Source organism: Lepidochelys kempii, chromosome 6 (genome assembly GCF_965140285.1).
Source record: "Lepidochelys kempii isolate rLepKem1 chromosome 6, rLepKem1.hap1, whole genome shotgun sequence".
Taxonomy (NCBI): Eukaryota; Metazoa; Chordata; order Testudines; family Cheloniidae; genus Lepidochelys; species Lepidochelys kempii.
The window spans coordinates 111,025,381-111,046,653 of NC_136385.1; the positions used below are offsets into that span (position 1 = coordinate 111,025,381).

General features: G+C 40.6%; 1 protein-coding gene across 1 annotated transcript in view; it reads right to left on the reverse strand.

Annotated features, from left to right (window-relative positions):
* Nucleotides 1-492: 492 nt before the first annotated feature.
* LOC144930686 (uncharacterized) overlaps nucleotides 493-21,273 on the reverse strand; it is a 29,900-nt gene continuing 9,119 nt past the window's right edge. Inside the window, exon 4 of the mRNA XM_078853447.1 lies at nucleotides 493-883. Coding sequence (XP_078709573.1) covers nucleotides 797-883 — 87 coding nt within the window. The 3' untranslated portion in view covers nucleotides 493-796. The remainder of the gene's footprint in view (nucleotides 884-21,273) is intronic.

Below are 21,273 nucleotides of genomic sequence, written 5' to 3' on the forward strand. Positions count from 1 at the left end.
TTTTAAAGGATATTCCCCTCTCCTTGCATAACTGTTCAAGACTTTTGTTTCAAGACCATCATATGACTGCAGTCTACTCATTTTGTCTATTCTTTAACCCTTAAATTTTTTCAATATCACGATTAAACTTTTAACAGTGCTAGGTTATGATCAGTACAGCCAATTGACTTGTGGCATGTGAATCCTGCCGACTACGCCAAATGTCACACTGGAGTGGCTCATGAGCAAGAGTACCAACCTCAGGGCAGACTGTTAAGAAGCAGGGTACAAACCTTAAACTGGTTGTGAGTTCTATACTTAGATTTTGCCAATCAAGTAACAAGTGTAAACTCCTCAGGCACTATAACAGCCTTAACATGGAGTCATAGACAGTCCTCTTGGGCATTGCGATCTATCTTGCCACCCAGGTAACCTTGACTCTGTGATAGATGGTCACTTTACACCAAAGATCACAAAATATTCAGAAAAACAACAAGGAGTCCTGTAGCACCTTAAAGACTAACAGATTTATTTGAGCATAAGCTTTCGTGGGTAAAAACCCCACTTCTTCAGATGCACGGAGTGAAAATTACAGATGCGGACATAAATATACCGACACATGAAGAGAAAGGAGTTACCTCACAAGTGGATAACCAGTGTTGACAGGGCCAATTCGATCAGGGTGGATGTAGTCCACTTCCAATAATAGGTGAGGAGGTGTCAATTCCAGGAGAGGCAACGGTGCTTTTGTAATGAGCCAGCCACTTCCAGTCCCTATTCAAGCCCAAATTAATGGTGTTAAATTTGCAAAGGAATTTTAGTTTTGCTGTTTCTCTTTGAAGTCTGTTTCTGAAGTTTTTTTGTTCCGGTTACTCCAATAGTAAATGAACTGACGATTTATTAACTAAGAAAAAGAAATGAGAGTTATTTACAAGGTTAAAACAGGTAAACACACACACAAATGAGTTGCAGACTTAGGTTTCAGATGGTTGATGGAGCTGCTAAAATATGACAGTTCCTTTGGGGCTAACCCAGGTTAATCCTGGGGATCTTTTGCTTATGTTTAGGAATGTTTGCCCTTAGAATCCAAACAGCATAAAAAGACCTTAATTCCTTCGGATCATACATTTTTATCCCCATCTCCCTAGAATACAAGCAGATGAGATGAGTGCTCCTGCACTCCCCCCTCTTCATAAGTCCTTGTTCTTTGATGGGTTACAAAGGCCCATTTGGACTCAATAGGCCTTCCTGATGGGCTGGAGATAACCCCTCCTTCTGGGCATATATCAGTATTTCACGCTCGGTGATGTTTCTTTCCTGACTGGATTTACAGTTTCACAGCAAACATTTTTAGAGTTACAGAACAAACAATTAAGTGTTACTTTATAGCATGGGTTACAGATATTATAAGCGAGATTAATGCACGTAGTAGCTTACAAGCATGTCATAAAATTTAGACATGTTGTTACAAGTCTAATACCTACTTTAGCAATACTAACACACAGGTGAGTCAAACGGATTTCCAGCTATGCATTTGATAGTGTTCACATGAGGCCTAGGGACCTTGGCATGAGCTGGCACCTGGTCTGCCAGCATTACAGGAGGATTGGGGTGGAAAAGAGGAAAGGGCTTATGTAAGTGGAGGAGGTCACTTTGTTGAGGTCAAGGCTCTAAAGTTTCCGATAAACATCCAAGCTTCTTGGTGCTTACTGGAACCAAACCTGAATGCTGATTTTGCTGAGGTTTGAAACAAAATACCAGTAGCAATGCGCTGTGAGATAGGGCTAGAGGGGAAGTCTGGATGGGTGAAATTACATGTCTTCAAAAACAGGAGAACCACACACATACATCATCCCAGCTTTGATACCAAAGAAATATTTTCTGTCATTGTTTAATGTTGGGGGGGGGGGGAGGAGGGAAATAAATTCAAATTCACTTACATTTTATCTGCTTATCAGTATGAGTATTAGTACATGTGACATTTTTGTTTATGCATTTCATTCAGCATCCCAGCTCTCACCTGTCTGAAATGAAGAATTAATGTGGCACAAACACAGAAGACAATTGTTCATGAAAATACATTAACATCCCTCAAGCTCTAATTTATTTATTGGAGCTATGTAATTTCTAGTCAGGTACTGAGATTGAGGTAATTTATTCTACTTGCTTACTTTATATCTGCCATGTCATGACAAACGTGCACTTATTGCCAGCATCCTAATAGGAGAATTAATGAATATGCAAAACGTACTGGTATTGTTTATAGCCATGAGCAATGAACATCTTGTAAATCACACTGTGATGGCTGGTCTTGTTTATCTGACTTCAGTTGCTGTATTACTGAGATTATTTTGTGTTATCCTCACACTGTAATTTATGTTTGTCTTGTTCTGAAGGTCTCTCATATAACTGCTGTGTATATCTGTTGATATTAAATTACAAGTCATGATGCATCAAATGTGGTCATTACTTTAGTACAGATGTCTGGTAATAAAAGAGAATGTGTTTCTCACAATTCAATGGGAAAGACAAAGTTTAGAAATTGCATAGTGTGTTCAAAGCTGGACAGCAAAACGTGAATAGATATATGATGTGATAATTGATTTTTTGCACTTTTGTAACCTAAAAGAGTTTTGTTTATTTGTTTTATTTCTGGGTGTTTATTTCAAATTGCTTGTAATCCAGTGAGAGAGTCTCTGTCCCTTTCTTGTAACTTGATCTTCTTTTTATAAAATGTGATAAAGGATTGTTTACACATAATGGTCAAGATTTTCAAGCGTGATTTTGAATGTCTGTCTTGACACATTTTAAATAGGCCTGTTTTACAGAGTTAAGTTCCCTTAATGGATAATCCTTGGTTTTGCCTTGACTACCAAATTTGGGCCCCACTCTGATGCTATCCTAGTCTGCAAATTCTTCCTGAATCTCCCAAATGTTGTACAGCCTTATTTAATTCTTTGGTACTCAAATCTGTCTGTTGACTTTTTACCCCAGCTCTAGATAAGATGATTTCTTTTTCATGGAAGTCAACCTTTTAAGCTCATGCAATCCTCCTCTTCCCACATAATTTGTCTTATTTGGGGATTGACTTTGGACCAGAAATCTTCAGATTCAATTTCATTCTTAACTATGGCATCTACTTTAGTCTCCAAGTCATCTTACAGAAGTTACTTGGTCCTCTTCACTCCTCACCCTGAAGGTGTCTACAAGCTGTCTAATGCTATAATTGTTCTTTATATTTTTAGTCAAGGATCATACACCCTGTGACATTACTGACATAATCTGGGACCATATAGATCATTGTTGCAGCCAAGGTCCTGTAGTGGCACCAAATTGTGTATAAAGGGGGTCAAATAAGGTGTCTAAAACAAGGTTATGGTTTGCTGGTTATGATTATGCTGTCTATATGAGAGTATCATTTTTGTGGTTAAAGTTATGAATATTGGCTCTAAACTGTCTGTATTTCAAATTTTTGCTGTGCTTCTGGGTGACACCAGACAAGTTGGTGTCAGCTCTGCCTAGCCTGCTTGATGGCCCATTAAGGACCATCAGCTATACAACTGACACATTGAGAGAAGGCAGATACGCCTTGTGACTCAGCAAAGTATTTAGGGACTTGCCCATGTGACTCCAAACTCCATTTTGCTGTAATTTTCCACAGTAAGAACTAAGAGGTGTTCTTATACCTAGAAAAGACTATAAAAGGCTGATGCCTCATCTCCATCTGGTCTTCAATCCTGCTTCATACCTCTGGAGGAACTTTGCTATACTGAAGCTTTGAACCAAGGACTGAAAGACCCATCCCAGGTGTGGATGTACTCCAGAGACTTGATTTGAACCTGCAGTTTATTTCTTCACTGCTACAAGCCTGAACTAAGAACTTTGCCATTACTGTATGTAATTGATTCCATTTAACCAATTCTAGCTCTCATCTATATCTTTTTCCTTTCATGAATAAACCTTTAGATTTAGATTCTAAACGATTGGCAACAGCGTGATTTGTGAGTAAGATCTGATTTGTACATTGACCTGGGTCTGGGGCTTGGTCCTTTGGGATTGAGAGAACCTTTTTTCTTTTACTGAGGTATTGGTTTTCATAACCATTCATCCCCATAATGCGTGGCACTGGTGGAGATGATGGGAAACTGGAGTGTCTAAGGAAATTGCTTGTGTGACTTGTGGTTAGCCAGTGGGGTAAAACCAAAGACCTATCTGTCTGTCTGGTTTGGTTTGCCTTAGAGGTGGAAAAACCCCAGCCTTGGGCTGTAACTGCCCTGCTTTAAGCAATTTGTCCTGAATTGGCACTCTCAGTTGGGTCCCACCAGAACCAGCATTGTTACACACCCATACACAGCCTTTCATTTTGTAAGATCCCAGAAGGCTTTACAAACTTAAACTGGATATGATGGATATGAAGGGTATGATCTGTGATGGTATGAGTGGAATAGTTCCATTAGAAGTCCAAAGTGTCATTTGGAAAAATTCCACCCGAACTGAAAGAGAATTACAATCCTGGGGGGAAATGGTGAATTTGACCTATAACAGAGAGTCAGGAGAGATCACAGTTTTTGTTCTGCTAATGTCAGAAGCAGAAATAAAATGGGGTTTCCTCATTGCAGCTTTAGGCTTTACTGTCAATCAGACTGTGATGGAGCCTATGGATCAGAGAGTGTGGGTTGTGAAAGATGCCCAGGAATGGTAAACAGTGGCACTGGGAGCCTGTTTAGAGGAACTTGGAATTGGATATGAGTGCAACAAGAATGCTCTGCAGTCATAGAATGTGTGTTTGAAAACAGCCGAAGGGAAATGTTGTTATGTTATTAACTCATTTGCAAATGGTTGTAGATATAGGTAAGAATTGTTTATGTCTTAGAAGCTGGTGTCCGGTGCTCATAATCCACAAGGAAACAACCGTTTTTGCCACATTATAGCTATTGAAGGATGTTATTTTAAATTTTAAGTGTTTGAGTTAAAATCTAGCCAATTAAGAGTGAAATACACATTGTTCTCAAATGTAATACTTGTATCCATTGGAATGAATTTGATTGTTTTAAAGATATTGCTTGGGTACTCCCACTTAAGGAATTATTTACATGATGCTAAATAGGAAGCATGAAGAGTCATGGTCACTGTCCATTACTCCACCCACAAGATTAAAGAAGTCATTGAGAAAGTTAGCAAGGATTTGGAACACAAATGGTGGGAGACATTGTTGGGATGGTCCACCACAGCAACAGGGATTTTTAATTTGGCCTTATATTCAATTGTGGTGATCCTGATGTTTCAGGTTGTGGTCGTGGTTTTATTCTTGGCACTGATGTGCTGGGTAGTAAAGAAAATCAATCATCTGCAAAACTTGCACTTTTATATACGATGGGCCTTTCCTGAGGAAGACTATATAAAGCCTAGCCAATAATGAGGCAAGACTGGGGTGAAAGTTAAGGGCACCAGTGGGAAAATCTTTGTTCAGTCTCAATTGAGAGCCCTGAGCCTAGGGTGGGCCGCCTCACTAGTAACCTACTAAACTCATTATAAGTGAAGGTCTTCACGTTATGCAACCTCCAAGGAGGGGATTATTAAGGGAAACATTGTGACTGTAGCAAAATGCCCAGGCCACTGCCAGTAACGGGAAGTTACATTTATTTCCAAAAGCAGCTAAGCTGTAAGGCCTTTGAAACAGCCCTAGCACAACTAGGCAAGCCAGGTGGGGAGGGGGAATAACCATGATAATTGAGCATGACCCTGCGCCATTCTGTTGGGCTTTCTTTTAAACTGCTGAAGTATGCGGTTTTGAAAGACAGGAAGTCTATCTATATTTGACTTATGCTGTGTTTTTGTTGGGGCCCATGAGACCGTAGACTCTGCAAAAACACATTATAACGAACAGCTCGAAAGTTCTTGCTTAACAAATTGCTTGCTCAGTGGTTATAAGTGATTGGCAAGCTATGTGACACTTTGAGCATAAAAAGGAGAAAGAGGTATGGGTCAAGCGGACTCTGCTGTGAACCCACCTTAAGGTCCCAAACAGCAGACAGAACACTGGCCACCGGAAGGCTATTCTTGATCACTTGAGACCACTCCAGACCTTTGGGGTGCTCTGTAACCTATTGTGTTTGATGGGCTTGAGACTAAATAAAGTAGAAACTTTAAGTGAAAGCACTCTTGTGGGGGGTGATAAAGACTAATAAGCAAAGGCTTTAAGTGAAAGCACTCTTGTGTTTTACTGCTTGTGCCAACAATGTATCAGACGGATGTGCTGTGCCCCCATTGATTTATTTCCTGACACTGCCTCGCAAAGACTAAAGTTACCAAGAGCTTTGGTAACAATCCATTCCCACCTACTCCCCACCCACTTTCTTGCACAGGAGAAATACTGAACACACAATGCCTGCTTTTCTTCCTGCATCTGGAACTTTGATCCTATACAGCAAGCAAGGGGATGGAGGCAGGACCTCACTCCTCATTCCCACACATTGTTTCATGTACCACATGCTGAGTAATAACAGGAAAAGATTCCATGCTTCTAAAACTAAACAGGCTCTTTATTAATAGAACTACCCATAGAGGTGTCCCAACTCAGCTAGCATTCCAGCCACGTGCACTCAAAGAGTTTTCCTGCTGCCTTTTTTAAAGTCTTCCCTCCTGCAACATGTGCTCCTCCAACTAAGTTCCATGCAGGTTGCTACACACATGGCCATAGTCTAACCCTTAATGTTTATCCACATTTATAAATCCCCTGTGGCAACTACTTGCCCAACCTTTGTGATAACACCATTGTTCTGGTAGGCTGAAGATTAATAAACAATTATGGTGAGAGGCATGAAATTGATCTCAAAGTATAAGACAGAGGTTGAGCAGGGCAGTGGAGGAGGGAATGAAATAGTCAGAAGTGACAGGCAGAAGATTAAACTTCTTTAACTTCTTTTATTATATCCAGGAACTGTAAGAACAGAGACAGGAGGAACAAACAAAGACAGATAAATGGGAAATAGAAGTGTGTAATTAATTCATCAAGGAAAATTTAGAACCAATGTATGACACAGTTGAGAGACTTCATATATAATACTTATAAATAATACAGATGGAAGTCCTTATAAGTTTGTGATTAAACTGAATAGGGGGAAAAATCATATGTTGGAACTAAAGGGCAGAGTTAATTAACACCCCATTTGAACTCACTGATTGAATAAGAGTATTTTAATTCTCTCTCTCAGGGGTTTGGCTGGCTGGTTCTTGCTTGCATGCTAAAGGTCAAACTTTATGGCTATATGTGGGGTCAGGAAGGAATTTTCCCCCAGGTCAGATTGGCACTGACCTTGAGGGTAGTTTGCCTTCCTCTGCAGCATGTGGGTTCACTTTCCAGGATTATCTGGCTATATCTCACGTAATCATTTTGTTGCTTTGGGCACTGGTGCACCTCAGTCCCTCCTACTCTCCGCTTGTGGCACATATCTAGTCTTCTGTGGGCTGTAACAGTTTTGTTTAATTTTGGTTGTTTGGGTTTCATGTTTTCTCTCTGTTTTCTCCCACCTGGTGCTAGTGGGAAGATGAAAGTCTACATGCTGCTGCAGCAAATCTGGTGAAAATGCTCTATGCTGATGAGAGGTTTCAGAGTAACAGCCGTGTTAGTCTGTATTCGCAAAAAGAAAAGGAGTACTTGTGGCACCTTAGAGACTAACCAATTTATTAGAGCATAAGCTTTCGTGAGCTACAGCTCACTTCATCAGATGCATATCGTGGAAACTGCAGCAGACTTTATATATACACAGAGAATATGAACCAATACCTCCTCCCACCCCACTCCCGTTGGCATAATAAAACCACCTCTGTGAGTGGCGGTAGCTATGTTAGCAGGAGAAGCTCTTCCATCGACATAGCACTGTGCACATGAGCGCTTATGTCTGCATCAGTTATGTTGCTCAGTGGGGTTGTTTATTCACACCCCTGAGTGACATAAATTATGCTGACATAAACTGTATGATAACACTCATTTTTTCATGTTCTGTGTGTATATAAATCTCCTCACTGTATTTTTCACTGAATGCATCCGATGAAGTAAGCTGTAGCTCACGAAAGCTTATGCTCAAATAAATTGGTTAGTCTCTAAGGTGCCATAAGTACTCCTTTTCTTTTTGCGAATACAGACTAACATGGCTGCTACTCTATAAACTGTAGTGTAGACATAGCCTTAGGCTTTGTTTTAGGTGTGGCTCCTTAATTGATTCTTACAACAGTCTTAAATTGGGCAATCATTCACACATCCTTTTGAATGAGGTTTCAATGCAATCATACAAAGGTTTCACTCAGCTTGTAACAGTATTTAATGGTTTCAAAGGGTATTAACATTGTATTTGTGGCTTTTTCCACTGTGTACATTAGTTTAGATTACAGTTACTGACACACACTTCCTAACGTTAGGTCATTTTGATTAAACAAACAACATGGACCAAGGAAATTTAATAAGCATGTGTCTAAGTTGGCATCTAAGTTTTAAAAATGATGAATTATTCACAAATCAAGATGAAATGGGGAATCTTCTAACTTGTGCTTTTGAAGTGTCATTGCATTAATTTAGGCAATTCTATGCACTGCTATAGACTTTTAATCTCTGGAAATCTACTGTAAGCATGGTGAGTTCATGTCACTTAATTCTTATTGGCAAAGCCAGACTGTCAAGAAATAAGTACTTTAAAATTTGCAGTTTATTACTATTGTACTTCAATTAAAATGTAATATTCCTAAGGGGGTTTTACGAGGTTGTGAATTTTATGCTCATTTTTATTTTTTGAGACTTTGTGGCTTCCATCATTTATTCAGTCATTTCATTGCACATTTGCTAGCTTAATATTCAGTTTATGTTTCCATAATACTCAGTGTTACCCATTTAAAACTTTGAATTTTTCCTCACCCAGGCAACTTGAACATAATTTTATCTTATTTAGAAAATTAAGAACTCAGTGATGGGGCTAAACCAAGATCTGAACACTTCCAAATGCTGGAAAAGTTCAGCTCCAGATGTAAATTTTGTAGCCACCCACTATTTTGGTGATGGGCTGAACAAATATCTTGGATCCAAATATTAGATATTTGGATTGGGGTTCAAACATTGAAGCTCCTCTATTAGAGAATGAGTTATGTTGTTGGTCTCAAAGATCCAAATAATGAGCTTCTGTTTGATTGGTGTCCCCAGGATAGGATCAAAAATTCTTCATCTTAATGATACAGTGAATACTTTTATAAAAGAGCATTTTGTTTATAAGACTCGTGACAAAATTGGAGAGTTGAATTAATATGTGAGAGTATTTTGTCTTTTACATAAAAAACCAACAAAAAATAAATATGTGAATGAGATTGCTAGGGAGAAATGAGATGAGGGAGTTATATAGCTGTCTAGGATTTTGTTTTGGGGAAGAATTTTTGATCTGTATGGAAGAGCTTTTGGTTATCTAGGGTGGGATTTTCAAAGGCACTCAGGATTGGCCCAACTCTTCTCTGAGTGAAATCAATGGCAGTTTTACCTATGACTTCAACAGAAGCAGAGTTAGGCCAGAGCCTAGTACTTTTGAAAACCACTTCCTCAGTATATAGTTTTGTATCTTTGCAGTAAAATCAATAAAAGGCATAATTTACAGCATGAAACAAAAGGTCCTATAAATACAAATGTTGCAATACAGAATCTACAGTGTTGCCACATTTCATGATTTTTATTATGAGGATCATGATATTTGGTGTTTTTCTAAAGCCTCAGATCTTGTAGTTTTGTTATTTTGTGAGAATCTCATTTTTTTTAAAAGTAAATGTCTAGACCTCATGATTGCTTACAAAATATTGAAAAAGTGATCCAATTGCACCCTAAAGTTTCAAAAATAAGAGGCAAATGAAAAGTAATCAAAATTTATATTTATTTTTAAAGAAATCATTATTATTATTATTATTTATTATTAAGCAAATCTCAATTCTTTTGGATCCTGATTCATGATTTTTTTTAATGCTTGGGATTGGCAATAATTGAATCAGAGGTGGAGTCTGAGTAGCAATGGAAAAGAAATCTAAATTGTGTTAATGACAATAAAATCTTAACCAGGAGTCAAGTAACCTGTGTTTATGAAGTTCATTTTAGGGCTCCCCCATGGCCCTTTTACAACAGGTCAACTTAAGCTAAAGGAGTAACTGCTTTAGGTGGCAGCTGCAGTAGGCTCTTTCTCTCCCATGTTCGGGACTGCTTCAGGGGCCAGACACCCACGGTCACCTAGGGGGGTTTACACAAGCATCTTGATAGCCTTGGGTAGCTAATGGATTGTTTTGGGACTTTTTAAAACTCTTTGTAAATTGATGACTTTAGTAAGTATCTATTACCTTAATTTTATAGCCTATGGCAGAGAAAAATCACACCCTCACTAAGCGTGTAGCCACGTAAAATAATTTGGAGAGAGGAGGTTAGGGCGAGGACCAGGGATGAAAATGCATTGAATATAGCCATGTTGACAGGAAATGTGGTTTGAAAGCATTGAGGTGGACATGGTCCCTCTTTATGACCCCCAAGATCTGTATTGATTCATCTCTGCTGACTTTCCCTGAGTAGCTAATACAGGTTAAAACAGCAGTGCAGACAAGGCAACTTAAATTGGCAGCTCGAGGGGCAGCCTAGGGTTGAATTCAAGCTGCTAACCTGAATTAAAAGCAGAGTTGCTGTGACTTCACTGCTATTTTAACCCAAGCTAGCTAATGCAGGTTAGCTAATCTGAATTAAGGACACCTTTTTTGCAGTATAGACATACCCAAAGTGGCAGAGGCAGAAGTGTCTCACAGTAATATTCAATGCCAAACAAATGCATCAGAGAAGCTCAACATACAGTTGCAAACTCCTTACTGATGTATAGGGCTTTTAGGCATATTTCTGGCATTGATAATTTTTAGTATTTTATATTGCAGCAGTGCCCAAAATGTCCTAAGCATGTTGCAAAGAGAGGAAGACAGTCTTCACCCCAGAGAGAAACACAGCAACATAAGATTAGATAGGAATCCATGGGCCAGATTCTTCTCTCAGATGGCTGGGTTTAACACCACTGTGACCCAATAGAGTTCAGCTGGATTACCCCTGAAATACACTGATGAGAGAGGAGAATCAGGCCCCTTACATTTTATAAGCATGCAAGAGACAGATTTTACCCTGCTTGGACTGTATGAATCCTGCTGTCTGGAGTGTGTGTGTGTAAGCAATCACGATGATCCATTTGCTGTAGTGGGCAATGAGCCAGCCTATGACAGAATGCTTGGAGGTTCAATTTAGGGTAACGTTTATCTCTTGCAGCCATAGAACATGTGTATTCCTGTCAATGCAAGTAAAGTTCAGTGTTACCTAGATTTGTGGGTTGGGAGCAACTCAGGCTAACTTGCTCGTCAGTGCCAAAAATTCCACTGTACGTCTTCGTTACCACTTTGCACCAGATGATTCAGGTTTTATGCATTTATTAAGTTATAACTGCAAGTCTGTTTTGACTACAAGTCGGTAGACAAAATAACACAAATGATGCAAAACAAATACAGACTAAGAGTTTTATTCATTAGAAACGATCTATCTATTTTATAGGCTAATGATGAAAATCTTTTCTCTATACCTAGCAGGCCTATTCACCTGAAATGTTGACATGGAATAGAGGATTTTTTTGCTGTGTGCATCACTAGCAGACAGTTAATATAACATATATTGTACATGGTTGTGCGACTGAGAAGAACAGTTAATAAAACAGTATTTTTGTAAGACAACAGGGACTGAATCTTCTCACTAAGCCCTTCTTCTTTGTTTGGAGTTTACTTTCTATGAAGATTTCTGAGGGCAAGTGAGAAGTGACAAGATGCTGGCAAGATGTGGTTATTCACATTCATAGTCAGAATTTTGTCCATTAAAAGAAGATAACCAGGTTTTCAATCTGGTTTTCAATCTGCTTCTGCTTGACACCAAATTAAAATAAATAACTTCTACTCACTTTGAATTTAGGATATCATGCTCCCTTAAAGGTCTTCATAATAATGTATTTACCAGTTTGTAAATTGATAATGCTAATTTTTTTCATAATTTTAAATATACCATTTTTTAATGCTAAACAGAGGAAAGGGTCAGTGTGCCTTAGCTGTACAAAATGTAAGATGGATTTGACCACAGCCAGGTTTTTTTGAGTCTCTATTTATCAGCAGATGGTTAAGCATAGCTTAAAGTGATTTTTTAAACTGTGAAAAAATATTTTGCATTTCTATAGCTCCTTCCCTCCAAAGATTGCTAAATACTTTACAAATGCAAATGAATTAAGCCTCACAGCTTTCATTTGAAATAATAGCTAAGTATTGTTCAACCTTTTACATATGGAAAACCTGAGTCATAGATAGAATGGTTAAATGACTGGCCTGAGTCATGCAGGAAATCTGTGACTGAGCTGGGAATGGAGTCCAGAACTCTTGACTGTCCATAGCTGTGGAAAGAAAAGGAGGACTTGTGGCACCTTAGAGACTAACAAATTTATTTGAGCATAAGCTTGCATCCGATGAAGTAAGCTGTAGCTCATGAAAGCTTATGCTCAAATAAATTTGTTAGTCTCTAAGGTGCCACAAGTACTCCTTTTCTTTTTGAGGATACAGACTAACACGGCTGCTACTCTGAAACCTGTCATAGCTGTGGAGTGTCTCCAAAATGCCTTTCATGCTCTTCCATTTTTCTTGGTTACTATGTATATGACATTCCATTTCTAGCCCAGTAATTGAGCATTTTGTATTACCTTTAGTTGTGTTTAGTTTGGTTGATTCAGGCTGATCTGAGAGAAGAGAGAATGATTCCATTTTAAATTAATCTAAGATGTTGTTTTTATATTTTAGTCTAAAAAACTAGTAAATGGAGGGAAAATGTGTCTGTGATAGGGTGCATACCCCACACAGGCCCTGAAAGGGTTAATGTGGGCCTGGAGGGCCAATTAGGGAACCTGGCTGCACCTGGAGGCAGACCCAGGCTTATCTGAACAAGAGGCTCAGCTGTGCCAGAGTTGTCTAGACTATAAAGCCAGGAAGTTTGCAGCAGAAGGAGGCTTCAGCATAGGTGCTTGAACTAGGGGTGCTGGTAGGGTGACCAGATAGCAACTGTGAAAAAACTGGACAGGGGGTGGGGTGTAATAGCTGCCTATATAAGAAAAAGCCCCCAAAATGGGACTGTCCCTATAAAAAAGGGACATCTGGTTACCCTAGGTGCTGGGGATGCTGCCACGTCCCCTGAATTGAAGTAGTAATAACAACCCAAATACATGGGTTCTGCCTTTAGCATCCCCACTATAAAAATTGTTCCAGCACCATTAAGCTTCAGGGAGAGAGTCTGCAGTCATTCTCTGGGACCAGAGATGAGGGGAGGTGAAAACCCAGGAGGAAAAATAAGCCCTAGAAGAAGGATCAACACCAGAGGAGTTGTGGGGAAAAGAAGCTGGGGTGGGGAGGGGGTAGGAAGAAGCCCAGGAAACAGCAGCAAGAGCCAGGACTGTACAGACCTTGGATGCTTGTTTTTTAAGGTCCCTGGGCTGTAACCCAGTGTAGAGGGTGGGCCTGCACCCCTGCAGGAGCATTGGAGACACCAACTAGACAGCTGGTCTGGAGAGACTTTGTTACCCCGGAATGGTAGGGTTATAGTGACGTGGCCAGAGGGTCTGAGTCACAAAGAAGGAGCGCCCCAAGTCCTGCATAGAGAGGGGCCACAGTGCGAGGAAGGGGATGTCAAACCTGAGTGGAGCTAATCCCCAGATGTGGCCACATGGAATCGCCCCTCATGGTGAGTGAACCCCATCACAGTGTCTGTAAAAGTAAAATGTATATAGCTTATGTAATAAGTACAGATTGTATGACTTTTTATTCAACAATGTAACCTTTAGAGCTCTCATTTAAATTGTGCGAACATGTTGCCTCAGAGACTAAATCCTTTTTAGGACCTGGTACCATTAAGTACTCCGCTTAAATAGCGTTAACACAAACAAACAGTGAAATCATGGTTACCTAGAACTGGGCATGTTATATAAGGAATATAAATATTCGTTAAATATAATTAGCAGAGTGCTCTGGTGATCTGGATTTGGGATTGGCTTCCATTCCACATTTCTGTGCCAGCAGAGGCCTGGAATAATGTTAACAACAACATTGCGCACTTCAATAGCACCTTTCATCCAACAATGTTAAAAGGCTTTACAAAAGTAGATAAATAATATTTTCTGCATTTGCAATAAATGGCATAGAAAGGCCAAGTGGCCTACGACCACACTGAAAGTCAGTCACAATCAGAATAAGATCCTAGGCCTGAGTACCATTCCTCTTCTTTAACCATTTGACCTTGGTGCATAGTGCTGTGGCCACACAGTGAAGACCCAAGGGGATATGAGTGCTTTGCATTACTTTTGCGTGAACATTCAAGCGACCCCAGGAGCATTGGTGTTAGCTCCACTGGTCCTTTAAGGCAGCTTAGCACTAATCTTCTGGAGCAAAGCAGCCCTAAAGATGGACTATCTTTATAAAATGAACCCTCCTTGAGTAGCTGAATCTTCAGGTGGCATCAGGGGTGCTGGAACAATTTGTATAGCGGGTGTGCTGAGAGCCATTGAACCAAACTGTAAACCTTGTATATGACGGAAATCACTTCAAGCCATGGGTATGGCAGCATCCCTCGCACCCTTAGTTTCAGCACTGTGGGTGGCATAGAGCGACCATAGAGATTCCTATATCATGCTGGCCAAAGATTGGGTGTGGAGGAGCAGGAAGGTGGCATAATAGAATCTTTGTTTACACCCTTTTCCGGTTATTTGCCAAGCAAGATTATTTCTGGACTGGACAATCTGGCCCTATGTGTAGCACCTTTGTTTGAAAAGATTCTATGGTCCCATATAAGGCAAATGAAGAGAGGAATTACGTGCAAACACTGGAAAATCCAAAGGATCTTCCCTTTTCCCACATAATAAAGTCTACAGCTTAGTTTTTTATATACAGTAGCAAGTATTAAATAATAAAATGAAATAACTTATGCTGAGATTTTATAAGTGAAAAAACTCACAGTTCCAAGTGTGCATCCTAGCATGATCAGACCTTAAGATTAAGGAAATCACCAACATACTAAGGGCTAGATTCTGACCCCCTTGCTCATGTTGCTAAGAGAGGGAAAACAGGTAAGACGAAATGCTACTGAAGCTAGTGGGAGTTTTGGTGGGGTCAGGATTTCATCCATGGCCAAAAAAAAAACAACCACTTCTTGAGAGTGAGATCTACTAGAATGTGAAATAGGTATTTTGCTTCTTTATCTTATGATATGGCCAGGGATGAAGTTTTTTCAAAAAATTTGCGAAGATATATAGAAACAGTAACGTAGCAGATTATTTTGAGCCTAAAACATCCCCCTGCAGCTTTGCATCAGCTCTAAAATAGAACTGAGAAGAGTGAGGCTGTCAAGAGTGAAATGTGAGACGAGGAGCTTCATCTGGCTGCCGACCAGGGTGAATTATGAGGTCTGCCATTGTGAAATATATATGTAATATATTACACACACACACAAACCTATGTTAAAAGAAGGTTAGCAAGGTTGTGAATCAAACACTCAAAAAGTTAGGAAATGCCAAAATGAAGGTTGCCTGTGTAATCATAATTTGGCCCCCTTGTGCATTTGCATTATGATACAGTCTTTAACTACACAATCACATACTCTTTTCCACAGTAACCCTGTCTCATTCTGGGTGCAGGATGGATGGTACTCATTTACTGAGCACCTTTTCAATATTTTGTTTTTTCCATGTTGTTCAATGTGTGACTGCAGGCCTTATTCACTGAATGCTATTCAAAACTTGTGCTGAAGACAGAATTATTAATTTTCTCATAGGCTTTTCTATGGTGCTTGTCTCTATGGTATCTAAGTGCTTCCCAAACAGTTAATCTTCACAACACCCCTGTGAAGTGACAGGGTGGTATTGTCCTCATTTTACAGATGGGCACAGAGATTAAAGTCAGAAGTGTCCACTAAAGTTTCTAGGCGTCCGGTTTTCAATTGGAACACCCGGTCAAAAAGGGAACCTATAGGCTCCGGTTGGCACTGCTTACCGGGCCATTAAAAGTCCGGTCGGTGGTGCAGCAGGGGGGCTTCCTACCTGCCCTGACTCCACGTGGCTCCTGGAAGCGGCCACCGAGTCCCTCCGGCCCCTAGGCACATGGGTGGCCAGGGAGGCTCCGTGTGCTGCCCCCACCCGAGTGCTGGCTCCACAGCTTCCATTGGCCTGGAACCTCGACCAGTGGGAGCTGCAGGGGTGGTGCCTGCAGGCATGAGGGCAGCGCATGGAGCCTTCCTGGCTGCCCAATGCAACTAGGGGCCGCAGGGACCTGGGGGCTGCTCTCTGGGAGCTGTGGTAAGTGCTGCCGGCACCCCGCACCCTGACCCCCCTCCAGTACCCCAAGCCTCTGCCCCAGAATGGAGTCCTCTCCTGCACCCAAATTCCCTCCCAGTACCCACACCCCAACCCCCTCCCCCAGCCCTGAACCCCCTCGTGCACCCCAAACCCCTCATCCCCAGCCAGAGCCCTCACCCCACCCACACCCCAACCCCCTGCCCCAGCCCAGAGCTCCCTCCTGCACCCCAAACTCCTCATCTCCGGCCTCACCCGAGAGCCCATACTCTTAGCTGGAGCCCTCACTCCCCAACCCCCACCCCAGCCTGGTGAAAGTGAGCGAGGGTTGGGGAGAGTGAGCAACAGACGGAGGGGGGCTAAAGCAAGCAGGGGGCATAACAGGTGAGGCAGGGGTGTTCAGTTTTGTGTGATTAGAAAGTTGGCAATCCTAGTGTCCACTAATTTGGGGGGCCCAGTTTGAGATACCTAGGATCTGATTTTTCAGAGTACTTAGCATTATATAGCACTCTATATATTCAAAGCACAGCTCTCATTGACTTCAGTTGCAGCTGAGAATGCTCAGCACTTCTGCAAGGTACAGCCCCCAAGGTTCTCAAGCCAGGGACACAGAAAATGAGGAATACCCAACTAGTGACTATAACGATCTTGGGGTTCATTAAATAACAAACCAGTGAATGAGAAAGGACTAAAATTTTAATAAAACAAACTGGAGAGCTTCTGTAGTGAGCTGCTGTACACAGCCATGCAGTGTTCCCAACCCCCACCTCCAGGGCACATCTCCAAATTCCTGTGTTCATAATACTGTCCCTTATGAGGGAGCATCTCTGCATTATATTCTTCTGCAAACATCTGTACCTCTTTCCTCTTAAAGAAACACAAATTAGCTGTTATATTTTATATATATGAGTTAACTATCTAATAACACATGCATTACATTCTCAATCTATGCAGTGCATTTCATAAACCCAATGTGTCAACTACCTAGAGAGGAGAGGTTACCAGCACATCACTCTCAAGTGAGTACTTACCACTTATTTTCCTCAAATACCCCTTCTTCAGGCAGGTTAGCAAGTCTGAGTCTTCTCAGTATCATACTTTCATTAGAGTCCGAGTTGTTCTCTTGTTCCTTGACAGTTTCTCCTTTATGAGTTGATGATAAAGCATCAGTCAGATGGGAAATGCCAGAGTCCACATCAGCTGTCAATGTGTTGAAACTTTCTGGGATTACTTGTAGATCCCTTTGATTATGTCAAAATGTGTCCTTCTGTCTGTTTGGATTACATAAAACCTTTGATACAGCTGTTCTTTAATGGTGCCCCTTTGGCCCCAAGTATTAGTGTCTCTCAGGAATCACACCTCTATCATCTGGTTTAAGAGATGGGAGATCACAGGCCCTTTTGTCAAAATAATATTTCTGTTTCCACTTCTGATTTTCTTTCATCTTCTGCATGGTTTCATTGTTATGAGATTTCAACAAGTTCTCAGTAAATGGTAAATTAGATCTGATCCTTCTTCCCATTAACAGCTGAGGTGGTGAAAGCCATTCTCCAGAGATGTACTTTGGTAAATCAATAAATAATTTATACAAATCACCCCCACTGTCAAAAGTCCTCCATGAGGTTCTTTATGGTCCGTTTAGACCTTCCCACAAGTCCATTTGATTGGCAAATTGCCTAAAATGTGCACTGGAAAATTCCAGTTCTTTATCATGAAAGACTTCATCTGGAATTCCATGTCTGGAGAAGATTCCCTACATGTCAGCTATCACTGACTTACTATTAGTACTGTGCAGTGTACAAATTTCTGGATACAGCGAATAATAATCTGTAACTATTAAATAATGCTTTGATTGCCAGGTAAATATGTCAGTACTGACCTTTGCATAAGGCCTTTGTGGAACTGGATGAGGTCTCAGTGACCCTGCTTGTTGGCATGGCTTTTATTTCAAGCATGAAAGCAGTTTCCTACTACATTAGTGATGTTGTGATTGATCCATAGTATTAAATATGCCTAGTGTTGAGCTTTCTTTGGGTAATTTTAGCTTCCAAAAACCGAGAATGCATCCAGTTTACTGAAATATTGAGCCATAATCTCTTCTTTGGTTGGTAGTTTGAAAATTTCTCTTTTTACAGCTTTATTGAGGTCCCAGGGATCTAAGCATATGTGTAGCTGACTGTTACTTTTCTCCATGATGACTAGGGAGCTCACCCATTCTGTTGGCTCCTCAATTTTTTGAATTACTTGTATTGCTTCCATCCTTGCAAGCTCAGCCTTGAGTTTATCACAGAGTGCAAATGCACCTTTCTACATGGATGGATAACTGGAGAGATCTGCTTGTTTATCTGGATTATATGTTCACCCTTCAAGCAACCCAACCCTTGAAACAAGTTATGATATTCCTGAAGGAGTGCCTCATAGCCAGTTCAGTATGATCTTGTAATGAGAGTATCCATTTTACCAGATAGTTTCTCATATGTAGCCAGGCCTAAAATCGGTATCACCTCTTTTGGCACTACAATGAAGAGGAGCCTTTACATGGTGTTTTATGGTTGCTACTAACAATGCACCTCCCCTTCACTGGTATATTTGTTCCAGAATAACCAGTTACTTTTATTTTGTAGGACCCAGTTTTGGTTTATTTTTAGTCTTTCATAATCTTGTTTTGACATAATATAAACCTGAGCTCCTGTGTCAAGTTTCAGTGGAATAATTCTTCCATTCACTGTCAGAGGCAGTATCCAATCCCTCTCAAATGGTGTGGTAGATCCCAGTATGTCTATGAAAAACTCCTCACTCTGATTTTCTTTAACTGCATTCATTTGACTTTTCTGCATTTGGGATCTGCAGCATTTTACAGAATGATCATTTCCCCCATATCTATGTCAGTTTCCCCAAAGGCAACCATTCTTTGTTTGGGGCCATGCTATGATCCACACCTTCCATATAACCATCTGTACCCAGTCTTCTTCCTAGCAGTGGTTTTCATAATAAGTGGTTCTACTTTCTGATTTGACCTATTCTGGCTATATTTTTCAGTAGTTAGTATATGGATCACCCTTGCTGGTGAATTCATCTCTTTGGCTTGTGCTTTCATAGTTTCTGCTGCCCTGCATATTTGGAGAGCTTTTTCTAAAGTTATATCTCCTTCACAGAGCAGTCTCTCTCTTAACACATGGTCTTTAATGCCACAAATCATTCTATCTCTGACCAGAGACTTGGTCAACAAATGAAGGTCACCAGTTTTACTGAGTTTCCTTAATTCTGTGATGTGGTGTTCTATGGTGCCACCAGTTTTTTGGAAGCATGTAAAAATGTGTCTCTCAAAGGTCTCATTTCTTTTTGGCAGGTAATGTTCCTCAAATTTAGGCAGTATTTTATTTAACTTCATGCTTTCATCTTATTAAAACTTAAAGTTGTTATAAATATCTAATGCTTCCTCCCCAACAACATGCCAAAAGATTGATTATTTCACTTTATCATTTTTCCCCTCTGCCCAATAACTGCTAAATACAGTTCAAATCTGTCTAAATTTTTTCCAGGTCTCTGCAACATTGCCTGACAATTGCAGACTGGAAGGAGGTTGCAACACCTCCATTTTTGGCTCAACCCCACCCTCCGCTCCTTTTCTTCAGTTAAGCAAGCTACTATTGTGCTCACCAAATACATCAAAAGCTTCTGTGCCTGGTGCTCCCCATGCTTCTCTGGACTTTCCATTTGTCTCTGCTTTCAGTTGCAAACACAGGAGTTAACTTCACTGCAGTTTCTTCTCATTCAGCACTTCTGACACCATGTAATGATCTTGGGGTTCATTAAATAACCAGTGAATGAGAAAGGTCTACAACTTTAATAAAACAAAGTGGAGATCTTCTGTAGCGAGCTGCTGCACGCCCTCATGTGGTGGTCCCAACCCTTGCCTCTAGGGCACATCTCCAAATTCCAATGTTCATAATACGGCCCCTTATGAGGGAGCATCTCTAAATTATAACCTACAAACATCTCTACAGTGACCACCTGTGAAAAGTGATTTGCTCAGCATTACCTAGGATCTCTGTGGCGAAGACAGTTCTGCAGGGCAATATTCAACTGCCTTAATCATGAGACTATTCTTTCTCTTCTGGCAATCCTCTGCCTCCTTCATTACATTAAGTAAATCATTTGTTGCCAACCCTTTGCTTATCATAAGCGTTGCTTATTCTATTTTATCCATTTTGTTAGTATCTTCACATAACTTTGGAGCAGGATAGGACAGACAAGATTAGATTCTCTGAACCCAACTTTTTGTATCCAATAAGTCCAATTGAGGAAATTACTTTTATTTTGTAGGGCAGTCTTCCCTCTCCCCCTTCAACCTGTGCACACAATTTTTATATAATGACCAGGAACAGTAACTTAGATCCATGATTATTCTGGATATTCTAAGAACTGTTTGTATTTTAAAGTAGCAAGCACTTTTGTGAAGCCATGGTGGTTTCTTCCTTTTGGGGGAGTGGGAGGGGGAGAGGAATCATAGAATATCAGGGTTGGAAGGGACCTCAGGAGGTCATCTAGTCCAACCCCCTGCTCAAAAGCAGGACCCATCCCCAATTAAATCATCCCAGCCAAAGCTTTGTCAAGCCTGACCTTAAACTTCTAAGGAAGGAGATTCCACCACCTCCCTAGGCAACGCATTCCAGTGTTTCACCACCCTCCTAGTGAAAAAGTTTTTCCTAATATCCAACCTAAACCTCCTCCACTGCAACTTGAGACCATTACTCCTTGTCCTGTCCTCTTCCACCACTGAGAATAGTCTAGAACCATCCTCTCTGGAACTACCTCTCAGGTAGTTGAAAGCAGCTATCAAATCCCCCCTCATTCTTCTCTCCTGCAGACTAAACAATCCCAGTTCCCTCAG